General features: G+C 34.3%; 1 protein-coding gene across 2 annotated transcripts in view; it reads right to left on the reverse strand.

The window, feature by feature from the left end:
* LOC123534766 (protein GUCD1-like) overlaps positions 1-5,327 on the reverse strand; it is a 31,669-nt gene extending 26,342 nt beyond the window's left edge. Inside the window, exons 1-3 of one of the 2 annotated variants that reach the window (XM_045317178.2) lie at positions 5,077-5,327; positions 2,288-2,417; positions 1,733-1,798 (exon numbers count right to left, since the gene is read on the reverse strand). In XM_045317178.2, coding sequence (XP_045173113.1) covers positions 1,733-1,798; positions 2,288-2,417; positions 5,077-5,089 — 209 coding nt within the window. In that variant the 5' untranslated portion in view covers positions 5,090-5,327. Of the gene's footprint in view, positions 1-1,732; positions 1,799-2,287; positions 2,418-4,538; positions 4,959-5,076 lie in introns of those variants that run through there. The other variant, XM_053519026.1, reaches the window with a different exon arrangement.
* Positions 5,328-12,790: the final 7,463 nt, after the last annotated feature.

A 12,790-nucleotide genomic window follows, 5' to 3' on the forward strand; every position in this document is an offset into this window, starting at 1 on the left:
TATTTTTAGAAAATTTTGAAGATTTTTCTATGTAAAATCAAGTAACCCCATGGGACGGGGTCAATTTGACCCCGGGGGTCATGATTTGAACAAATTTTGTAGAGGTCCACTAGGCAATGCTACATGTCAAATATCTAAGCTCTAGGCCTTCTGGTTTATTTTTTTATTTTTTTTTGAAGATTTTCCTATAGAAATCTATGTAAAATCAAGTGACCCCTGGGGCGGGGTCAATTTTTATCCCGGGTCATGATTTGAACAACTTTACTAGAGGTCCACTAGGCAATGCTACATGTCAAATAACTAAGCTCTAGGCTTCTGGTTTCTGAGAAGAAGATTTTTTAAGATTTTCCAATGTAAAATCAAGTGACCCCTGGGGCGGGGTCAATTTTGACCCCGGGGTCATGATTTTAACAAATTTGGTAGAGGTCCACTAGGCAATGCTTCACACCAAATATCTAAGCTCTAGGGCTTCTGGTTTTTGAGAAGAAGATTTATAAAGTTTTTCCTTTCGGTTGCCATGGCAACCAGAGTTCTGCATAGAATTCAATTCTTTGAACAATTTTTAAAGAAGACCATCCAAGGAACATCTCTGTGAAGTTTCATCAAAATTGGCCTGTTGGTTTAGGAGGAGATGTTGTTTAAAGGAAAGTGTGGACGGACGACGGATGGACGGACGGACGCTGGACGGTGAGCGATCACAATACCTCACCCTGAGCACTTTGTGCTCAGGTGAGCTAAAAAGTCACTGCTTATGGTAAGGGAACCTAGACACCACCTGACTCACACCACTGATGCTAGTTTAATGAGTATCACTCCAAATACTGAAACAGATACAGGGCTGACACAAAATTATGCTACTTGTCCTTTGAGCTCCAAGTGTGACCTTGACCTTGCATCCAGAGAGTAGTTCATGTATGAAGGTAAAAAAATTATGTGTAGTTATTTCAACGGAGTTCTGCATGACAAAAAATTCTCCAAACAAATTTGGTAGGGGACCATCCAAGGAACATCCAGGCCAAGTTTCATTGACTTTCACCAAATGGTATCAGAGGAGATGTCTTTTAAGAAAAATATGGATGGACAGATGACTGACAGATGATGGACAGACAATGTACAACAGATGGTGAATGATCACAATAGCCCATCCTGAGCAATTCGCCCTAAGATGAGCTAAAAATCTAAAAAACAGTTTCAGCAATATGACTCTAGTAAAGACTGACGAACTTACTGTCTAACAGATGTATAAGCTTGACTCAGGTGTAGCCCCCATGTACTTTACATCTGGAGGTATTATGGGTACAGCAAAATAACTTGAACAGCCTGAAAGACTGGCATGTCTCTGCTGAGCATGCAGGCCTTTCTTTCCATCCTTTTGGTCCAAGTTTTGGGAATGCCACCAATACCCGAGGGATTGGGAAAATTGTCTCCAATATTGTTTTTATTGGGAAAATTTGCAAATTATTAAAATCTATGTAAAGATATTTTTGTGTAAAATATTAATGGACTGCATTTCAGTAATTGCTCAACAGTATAACTGTTGTTTTTATATCCAAAATATACATAAAAATTAGCAAAACTATCTTAAAACAGCAACAATCCTAAAAGGTAACACTCATTTGGGAATTTTAAATTCAGAATTAGGAAAAAACATACTTTTTTGTTTTAGGATTACCTCCTTTTACTGGAGGTAGATTTATAGGGAAAAAAAGCCCTGGTATGATTGTTACCTTACCTTTCACCACACTGTAAATCCTCAAGATCAGACGTATAGACTTTTTGTGACTCTCTCCCATAGTATCTAGCAAATATGATAAAAGCATGTTACTTAAGTTTCTTTGTACCTGCTAGAATGAACTTGAATGTACTTTAATAATAGTTTTCAAAATATAAGATATATTTATTAACAAATATCTAGTGATCTACAAAACTTGGCAAATTTTCTGGCAGTATCATCTCATTTTCATTTCAAGCATGTGGAAATAGCATCACAGGTTAATAAGCTGTTCATACAAAATCAATAATTAGCTGTAACATAGAAACTCTGTCAGATTTCCCCAGTGTTGATGATATCAGGAACTCCAAGAATGCCAGGAAACACAAAATAAGTGCAAATTTAGTGAGATCTTTCATGCACAGGTATAACCAGTAGGTACAATTTATTCTGACAAAGCATAAATTATCAGTGACTTCTCAGGCTACTCTACCGGACCCATCTGTAATTTTAAAGATATAATGCTAGGATAAAAGCAGCTGTTCAAATGAGTGGCCCCTGTAAACTATAACTTACTGTAGAACCATGGAGGCACAAGCTAGTCCGCAGTCCCAACTATAGCTCTGCATACACAAGGGTACTTTATGCATAACACGCTGTCCATTTTCTGCCACTGTCGTCCTTTCATTCCACGAATTCCTTCTTCCTTTATGTGAAACAAATGTGTGTAATAACTTTGTATTTATTAATTGTAACTGTATAAATGTGAAAATATAAGAAATATCCTCCATAAAAAGCTGTTTAATATCTTTAAGTCATTTCAGCCTATTAATTATTTTACTAAAACAAATGAGCCCTACCATGAGAAAACCAACACAGTGCGTTTGCGACCAGCATGGATCCAGACCGGCCTGCGCATCCGCGCAGTCTGGTCAGGATCCATGCTGTACGCTTTCAAAGCCTATTGCAATTAGAGAAACCAGAGCTCCAGATAAACTTTTGGTGCAAATGGGTATTTACCCATCACTTTTTGTCTGAATTGGGTATTCGAAATTTGAATTGGGTAAAAATAATATCATTACCCAGCCTTTTCAGAAGTAATTGGGTATTTGCTAAAACCAGTTGGGTATTTTATCAATCTCGCACTAACAATTGAGTATTTTTTGCTTACAATATACATGGTATATATCACTGAACAGGATTGACTAAGTAGCTAAGTACTTTAATGGCACCCTTCAATGTTTAATACAAAAATGTATTTAAAATTGTAATGAATGTTCCATACTGTTGTTTTCTTTTTCACTTTTAATGAAGTCGGAGATCAGTTCATCCACAATATCCCGAACGTTGTGGTCACCACAATATGCATTCTCCCAAAAGATATCATCCAGTATTGGTGACACTACATCGTCACAAACAGATAACTGTCATTGTTGAACAGCAAAATATCCCGCTAATTATTTTGTGCTGCAACAATGTTTATTCTTCAACTCTTTTACATTTTATCGACGTAAAATTGTTTACAAAGTATCCAAATAACACCGATCAGCAGACTGAATGGTCCTGTGATTTTTCCGATAAATTGCAACCTGTTCTGTAGACTGGTGGCCGTGTTTACTCTCTACGTTCCATAAACGACCGGTATGAGAGAATGATTCTCGAAATACAGTCGGGAACCACGCTACCTGTTCTGCGGTAACGTATAACCAGTCAGTCAAATCTAGCGTTAAAGTCTTGTACCAGTTCTAGTAATAAGGAAAATGCGATACGCAAGCTATTTTTTATGAATTGGGCATTAGGAATTTTACTTGCGTTTCATTACGCACACTGTATGAATTCAACTGGGTTTTCTGCAATTTTAATTGCGCAAATACGCAGCTTATCTGGAGCTCTGAGAAACCATTAGCGAACAGCATGGATCCTGACCAGGCTGGTCTGGATCCATGTTGGTTGCAAACGCACTATGTTGGTTTTTTCATGGTGCTGCTCAAATTGTCAATAGAAGACAAAAGTTCCATAGCAGGAATGTCACCACATTATAAGACCCATGTAGCAATAAAAATAAGATAATTTAATTTCAGAAGGTTAACAAAATGTCTGATACATTCTGTGTAATTGTATGACTGTCATACGTAACAGGTGCTCTTTTTAAATGACAGCATGCTTTACTGACTGAAACTCTTTATTGAAAGCCTATATACAAAAGCAAAATTTTCTAAGATGGAAAAAGAGGCAAAATTTTGTAAACTGTAAGTCAAAGATGTGGTTTTATGCAATCTGTATCCGTCGCACAAATCACAGACAAATATGTCAAAATAACCCAACTAAAGTTAGTTTTTTAGAAATCATGCATTACAGTCAGATGTAAGATACATTTAAGAGCAAGATGTGATGAATGTGACGCCTGGCTACACTACGAGTGCCTGTCGAACCATGAAAAGATCGATGTTGATCTTAGTATTTTGACAAAGTCCAAATGGCTTTTTCTGAGATGTAGGGAGGAGTAATTTTCCTACACACAAAAGAAGTGTCAGAAACATTAGTGAGTTATTCACGGTCGTTGTTTGAATCATTAATACCTGAACATTCTGTTTTTATATAACATTATTATACGTTTTTAAGCTTTGTTCTAATATAGTGACTCCATTTCTGTAAGGGAAATATACACATAGAGGCACGTACTAAATTTTATCCTCATTTCTTTTGTTTTTCACATAATAAATGAGTAATGTTCTAAATATTATATTCGCATATGCTTGTTTGTTCATTTTTAGCCTGCTGAATTTTTTTTCGCCCTTAGTTTAATAGTTTAATAGATATAACATACCACCAGCATAGGTACCCTTCCGGGCAAACTTTCACCTTTTCACTTATGCCGTGTCGATAGCTCACGAGACGACTAAGTCACGTGATGACGCACATCAACAATATGTTTCGATAATAGGAGGATAACTTATGTTTTTGTATAGGCAAATCAAAATAATAATTCTTTCTTGTTTCTTAAAAAGATAATATATGTACACAATACCGCGAGCATAGGTTCCACCACTCTAGACACTCCCAAAGAGTGTCATGGATCACTACAAGTTAAAACAAATCCAACTAAGCCAAAATGATATCATGCTGCCTCATTTATCCTATTATATGCACTAGGCATGCAATACTAAATTATGTCATGTTAACATAGTAACTATTATGACAATTATATAACGGCTTGAATTATTTGCCAAAAATGCCTAGTTAATTACTTTTAGTTTTTATCCGAAAACATTACACTATAGATAAAGTGTCTCGCTTTAAGTTTTATTCACTCAAGTTTGGATATCTAAGACATGATACACATGTCAACAGTACCAACTAATTACCTGCCATTTCCATCACTTATATTCATTGTAAAAATACGACTTTGCTGAGTAATTCTTGTCAAAATTCGTCATAAATTCTGACCCAAATCTTTAAGAGGGAGAGTCATAAGGGGAAGTAACTAGCGAAAAAATCTTAGCCAATCCATTCCTTACTATTTCCACAGGCACGAGTACCGGGCCAGGCATGGAAAAAATATGATCAGAAATATAAAAATCCATGTTTTCATCCAAAATCAAGCCAAAATGAAAAATATTTAATGAAACATGAGCCCCTTTCAAATGATATCTGCCATGTACATATATATCACTGGAAGGTAAAATATGTGTCTCACTAGGTGATATTTTTCGTCCCTGCCCTGGTCCATGCTGGTCCGATACTCCCTGTGATTTTTTCTTGGTTCATAAAAACAAAAAATATTTTCAAAAATATGTGCTGATCTAATTATGGAAGTTACAATGTTTGATTTTGTCTCATCCCTTACCAAAATACAACAACAACAACAACAACAACATTTATTCAGCAATTAAGCATTTTTATAAATGCTTCTGGCCTAAACAGAGTTGACATGTAGCGAGACATATTTAACATTTAATATAATAATACAGATACTGAGAGAAGCTTTGTAAGATTATTATTATTACATCCAGAACATTCTAACATACAATAACTATGTTAGATGGAAAAATGGTGTTGCTTCTAAAATGAAACTAACTTTCAATATCTTGTCTTAGTTTATTCGCAAAATAAATAAATTTTGAGAGATTTAGTAATTCCTTTCTATTTTCCGTAGACATCAAATTATCAAATTTATTTAGAGTGGGCCATCTACAATAATATGGTTTTAAATATTTTCTTCGTAATTCTATATATAACGGACATACAAGAAGAAAGTGATATTCATTTTCTAAAGAATTAAGATTACAAAATTTACATTTTCTATCATTTCGATCCGTGTTGTTATATCTACCTCTTTCTATTTCCAAATTATGTGACGATAACCTAAATCTGCTAAGAGCAATTCGAAACTTTTTATCTTCAATTATATTTAAGTACTTTTCAGGATTAAATGAATGTTTAAATCTACTGTAAGAGAGTAATCGTTGAGAATTGTTAATGCTAGCATACCAAGTTTGATAATAATTGTCTAATATTCTCTGTTTTATAGTAGAAAAAGAAATACTGTTACTATCTTGACTTATCCATATATCCGACAATCCCAGGTTTTCTAACAATATCTTTATTTGAAACGCCCAGTTTGAATTATTATATGTAATATTATTATTCGCATCGTTACGCAGCATATGATAAATTCTTTTTTGTAATGAGTTTTCATTCGAATTCAGTAAACGAAACCAGTAGCGTACCATATTTATCTTTCTATATATTATCATGGGAACTCTTCCTAGTTCTCCATACAGACCAATCAAGTTGGTTGATTTATTAACGCACAAAAGTTTACGACAAAACTTGGTGTGAATAATTTCAATGTCTTTCCCATCATTCATACCCCAAATTTCAGAGCAGTAGTTAAGAACAGTAGCAACTAATGAATCAAACAATATACATTTTTCGCTCATTGAAAATTCGTAACTATTAAAAATTGTAAACAATTTATGCATAGCCTTAGACGCATGCTCTGCTATGCATTTTTGTGTTCTATGCCAACTTCCATTTTTAAAGAAGTATACCCCCAAATATTTAAATGACGTTACAATCTCTAATTTTGTATTATATAAAGAAAAGTCATAATGAGTGTGTCTAGTACTTTTTTCAAAAATCATAACCTTAGTCTTCGTAGTATTGATCTTTAATCCCCATGTATTACAATATATTTCAACGCAACATCGATTGTAAAGTTTCTGGTGAAGTTGCAAAGAGCACTTGGTCGTCTGCATACAAGATGAGAAATAATATTAAGTCTTCGTATGAAAATATTCCATCTAAGTCAGAGTTTATATTATCAACAATATCATTCACGAACATCATAAACATCAAAGAAGAGCTAGGGTCCCCCTGTTTTACGCCGAAATTTGAAACAATAGGTTCAGATATTTGATTTTTGTATTTAATACATGAACGCACAATATTATACATAGATTTAATTGCTTTGACCATTCTAGAGCTTACTCTTTCTGTTGTTAATTTTTGCCAAAGAAATGACCTATTTATCCTGTCAAAACATTTTTCATAATCGATGAAAGGGAATAGACTTTATGACCAGAATTCAATAATTTTGAGATTACCGAGTGAAATATAAAAACGCAATCGACAGTACTCTTTCCTTTTTGAAAACCAAACTGATTATTTGATATTTTCTCATATTTAACTGTCCATTTTGTTAGCCTATTTAAAAGGATCTGAGAGTATATTTTTGCAAATATATTGTTCAGCGTTATACCGCGATAATTTTTTACATCAGTTTCATCACCGCCTTTAAATAAAGGTACTATAAACCCATCTCCCCAACATTTAGGATACTCGGAATTTGTGAATAGTCTGTTAAATAGTGATAGTAAATATGGTGAAATTACATCATACGACGCCTTGATAATTTCTGCGGATATGCAGTCGGGACCGCACGCTTTAAAATTATTTTGTTTAAAAACTGCTTCGCGGATCTCAGATTCTAATATCACCCTATCTAATTCCTCATCATAAATGTCTGTATTTTGCTCGTTTTCTATGTCATTAAAATTGCTATTTACATGGTCACTCAATAATGTATTAAAATGATTGTATAAATCAGATATCAGGCTTCTGGCGAACTTTGCGGCAAATTTGGCGCAAACGTTTTGGTGAATTTGCCGAAAACTTTCATTTGGCAAACTTTTACCATGCAAATTAGTTTGCGGCAAATTTGCCGCAAACAATTTATGCAAATGAATATGCAAAAATGAAGTTTGCTGCAAATTTGCGGCAAACCTAATTTGCATGGTAAAAGTTTGCCGCAAATTCGCCAAAACTTTTCTGGCGAACTTCTGGCAATGTTCTGGCGAGCTTTTGGCAAACTATTTATGCAAATTAGTTTGCGGCGACTTTGCAGCAAACAATTATGCAAACTTTTGGCGCTTTTGTTTTTGAAGAACAAAGGATATATTTTCAAGAAAAGTAAGAAAGGTCTATTAAATTAGCAAAATATCATCTGCTAATAATGATTTATCTTTTCTAAATAATTATAAAGAAAAAAATACAAATGCACGAGATCATTATGATAAAAGTATGTCGTTAGTAAATATATTTTATGCTTACATTGGTTTGAAACTCTTTAAATATTTCAAAGGAACCGTTGTGAAAGCTGATTAACTGATATGCAAAAATTTCCTCTGTGCATGTGCAAATGTCTTAATAAATTTGCAGATTCACTAAATTATTTATTGCAATCTATTGTATCTAATGGTATTTAGGTGACACATGTCTGAAATAAACAAAGGCTAACCGTATAAAAATCATTCTGGTTTTGCATGCGTAATAATGTGAAAACTAACCTTACATCCCAACATTTATCCACGGAATTAAACACAGTATACTTCGGTGATTTGTCCATCTTTTTGAGGAAGTTTTTGTTTAGTAAAGAAACATAAATAATTCATGTTAATACATCGATGTTCAACTACTGTTTGGCAGTTTGAAAATGGAGCCAAACTCTATGCAGCCAATAAAATCAAAGAACAAGTCATGTGATACTGTTCTGGCAATCCTCTGGCGAACTTTCACATCTGGTCAGATAATTAAAATATCATATGGCGAATGTTTTGGAAAAGAAAATATAGATAAAAGATTCTGGTGACGTTTTGGTGAACAAAATCATGTGATAAAGTTTCTGGCGATGTTATATTAATTCAGTAAAGTCTGTGGTGAGTTTGCAGCAAAGTCACCGAAACGTTTGCCGAAAGGTCGCCGTTACCGGCGAACTCCTGCAAACATTTATTACTCTGTTCTGGTGAACTAAACTGTTTGCGGCAAATTTACCGCAACGTTGCGGCAAATTTGCAGCAAACTTTTCATTTTGGTAAGGGATAACACATAGACCTGTCTATATAGCCTAATTATACCCTTTAAGTGAAACGGATGTGAAATTCATAGTTTATTTATAATACTTCCTCCCAGACTGTTAGTTGCAACTAATCACAGACAAACATCAAACCAGTTAGTGTTCTACGTCCATGGAAAGGTCTTTTGAATATTAACACATTGATGTGACCTATATATAATCACAAAATCAAAAGTTATTTATCTTTGAAATATTTGAAACTATATGCTATGCTCTGCATGCAACCACTAGCTGTTACAAATAACTCCTTTTCCCTAATCTCCCATCTGACAGTTCCCTTCCCTCCAGCCCTTAAGCAGTTCTATGCCGCTGTTTGCAACACTCCATAACCATGATAACCTTGCCATGTTGCTCTCAGTCACCCCGTTTTTATCTTTTAAAACACTAACGAATGTTCCTTTCCCCTTTATTTGGCCCGGTCGATTTTCTCTAACTATTTTCTAAACAATCTTTGTGGCTTGACACGCACGATTGTACGTTCCTGTAAAGGATATAGATAGATAGTTACTAACCGGTCGCATTTTGGTTTAAAGGCAGAATTGTCTTGATCATTTCCATTGAAAAGTAGAAGAAATACTCAGAGTGAATAACATATTTCGTTCCATTCTAAACATTTTACAGAACAAACACTATTCTTTTCGAGACAGCAATTTTCATGTATGATTTAAAATATCTATTACACCTGCTAGGTTATAGGTTGGCATTATTTTACAACAGAATTGTTGCACTGGCTTGTCAAGTAGCAAGTAGGGTGTCAGAATAAAACAATCTATCGGCGTGGGCGCTCAAAATATCTTGAATTATTAAGACTAGATCTACTTAGGATAAGAGGGTTGACAACTCTTGCTACTGGAAGAATGACAGAAAGAATGGGACTTTTTTTAAAATTATTAACCCTACTCTGCTAAATTTCTATATGAACATGTCCATTTTTCATGACGAGAAAAATTGGTTACTTATTCCTTATTCCTTTTTTCGAATAAGGAATAAGTAACTAGGTACTTTCTGTTACTTATTCCTTATTCAACTGCGAATAAGTAACAGATACATTAACACCAGATAAAGTCTCATGCATCTCCTTCACCATTTTTTTCAACATGATTTAGTAGCCTAACCCACTTTTTAACCTACAAAATGTGTTCCGAACATATGACATCATTCTTTCTTTCACCAGAAAATTTGCAGAAGTCGAATAATTAGAACTCGAATAAGTAAAAGATGAATGAACAACAGATAACATCTCATCTCGTTCACCATTTCTTTAACTTGATTTTGCTACTCACTATATTTTTTAAACACCTACAAAACGTGTTCTGAACACATCTCATATCTATTTCACTGAAAAATCATATAAGACGAATAAGAAATATGTAACTGGTCTCATTTTGTTACTTATTCCTCATTTCGCTTTTATTTATTTTTCATGATCTTATATTTTTTTCCGAATATTCGAACAGTGAAACAGTATTCGAATATTCGTGTAATGAACGAATATTCGTTGCCATCCCTACTTTTTATCAATACACATAAAATGTAGCAAAATTTTATCAAAATGTATAATAACATACTGTAAATGCAGTAAAACAATTCAATTTTGTAAACAAAATCACTTCTTGGATTTGTTTACATGACTGCATGACCAATCACTTCGGAACGGACAAACATTACCTTATTCCATGGTATACACTCACCTCATTCCCAATAAGTTCAATGTACTTTTTTTTTGAATTGGTGGTCTCTGACTCGCTATTTTGACGACATCCGAGTATAGTCTGGGAGAACGTTACATAGATGATGTCGCAGTTGTTCCGTCTTGTGAACAGAGTGGCCGGGAAGCTGATGTTACGGCTAAATGCAACAAAATATGTGCAATTTATAATATAACCTTGTTTACAGATGGAAAGGAAATGTTATGTTGATATAAGAAATTATTTTATATCGGAGCGCTAACGATTCGTGTTTGATTTGCTGATCCTATTCTGTCGTTCACAAAAAAAAAAAAAAAATTTCTTAATCGACTATGAAATACTGCCGTCGTGATATAATTCCTTCACATTTTAACTCAAAACATTGACTTTATTTAACGACAATTCACTGTTTGGGATATATTATTTCTTAAAGGCGTGACAATCAGTGAATTTTTGCATAATAACATGCATTTTTCTGTCTTTTTTGTTTGATAGGAAAACAAAGCGGGTGGTTTTTAGAATGACTGCTAAGATTGCTAAGTGTACTGTAGTGTCATATGCAAACAAACGAACATGAGATTTATAGCAACAGGGTGTATCAAGGTTTACATAACAGTACCTACTTTGATCTGAGGTGCTGTATTTGACCCGAGTGGGTCACCCGAGGCGCGCAAGTGAACCGAGTGCATCATCGCCCATCAAGTTGCTGCTGTAATAACCTTTTTATTATATATATCTGTGTACTAGAACTAGTTCTCAAAAGACACTGTTACATTACAGATAACATTTTTTATTGCAACTCTTTCATACTTGACGCCTTTGAAACGGCATTCAGTCATTTTTGTTTATGCACAGAACAGAACAGAATAGAATTTTATTGAGACTTGGTCATCGTACATCGTCTAAACACCAACATTTACAATATACATATTCACGTTCATGCAATGTTTAAGAAAGTAACAAACATGTTATGAACAACAGAGAAAAGAGAAAACAAACGTTTAAAATGAATAATTTTTAGAGCTTTGCAATTTTATTTTAGAATGGTCTTGGCGGATAATCAGACTTGCCTTTCATATTTTTAGTGTGTTTTCTTGTTCCTTTTTCTTTCTTCATTCTTTTTTTTAACTGTTAAAGAACTGTGTAATCATTTTAATGAAAAAAGTCCGGACGCATGCATGATACAGATTCATAATTTCCACATGTTTAAACAGACTTTTACTTCCGTCAGTTTGTATTTGTTGTAAATAAAACAGCATGTACTTTCCACGGGTAATTCATTGAAGAAATGAGCCACGCCATGAGAAAACCAACATAGTGGCTTTGCGACCAGCAGGGATCTAGACCAGCCTGCGCATCCGCGCAGTCTGGTCAGGATCCATGCTGTTCGCTTTCAAAGCCTACTACAATTAGAGAAACGGTTAGCGAACAGCATGGATCCTGACCAGACTGCGCGGATGCGCAGGCTGGTCTGGATCCCTGCTGGTCGCAAAGCCACTATGTTGGTTTTCTCATGGCGCGGCTCATTAATAATGTTAAGCAGAAGCATATTAAAGTATATACTGAACAAAACAGTTAACTCACTACTCGCTATTTTGCTAATATTCTAAAACTTACTCAAAGTACCTTTTTTTTTAATTGAGCATACATTTAGATCAAGTGTTATTCATAGCCTACCAAATTAAAAAAAGAAGATGTATCAAATTACGTTAAGTAACGCTTTACTGATTTCACCACTATACCCTATTTTAAAAGGTCACAAAAATACACATGTAAATTGTGTATTTATAAAAAGAGTGAATACCATATGTAAGAATACAGTGTTGCTGTTTTTTGCTGGAAAATAATTAAATACCATATAAGTATTAAGTGCTTTTTTCCGACAGGACATGGCAAAAACGATATTTTGTGTTCTTTTTATATCATTTTCTTCGCAAATCTAAACATTTTATAGCATTTTTGTGACATTTCAAG

This window comes from Mercenaria mercenaria, chromosome 12 (assembly GCF_021730395.1).
Source record: "Mercenaria mercenaria strain notata chromosome 12, MADL_Memer_1, whole genome shotgun sequence".
NCBI lineage: Eukaryota > Metazoa > Mollusca > Bivalvia > Venerida > Veneridae > Mercenaria > Mercenaria mercenaria.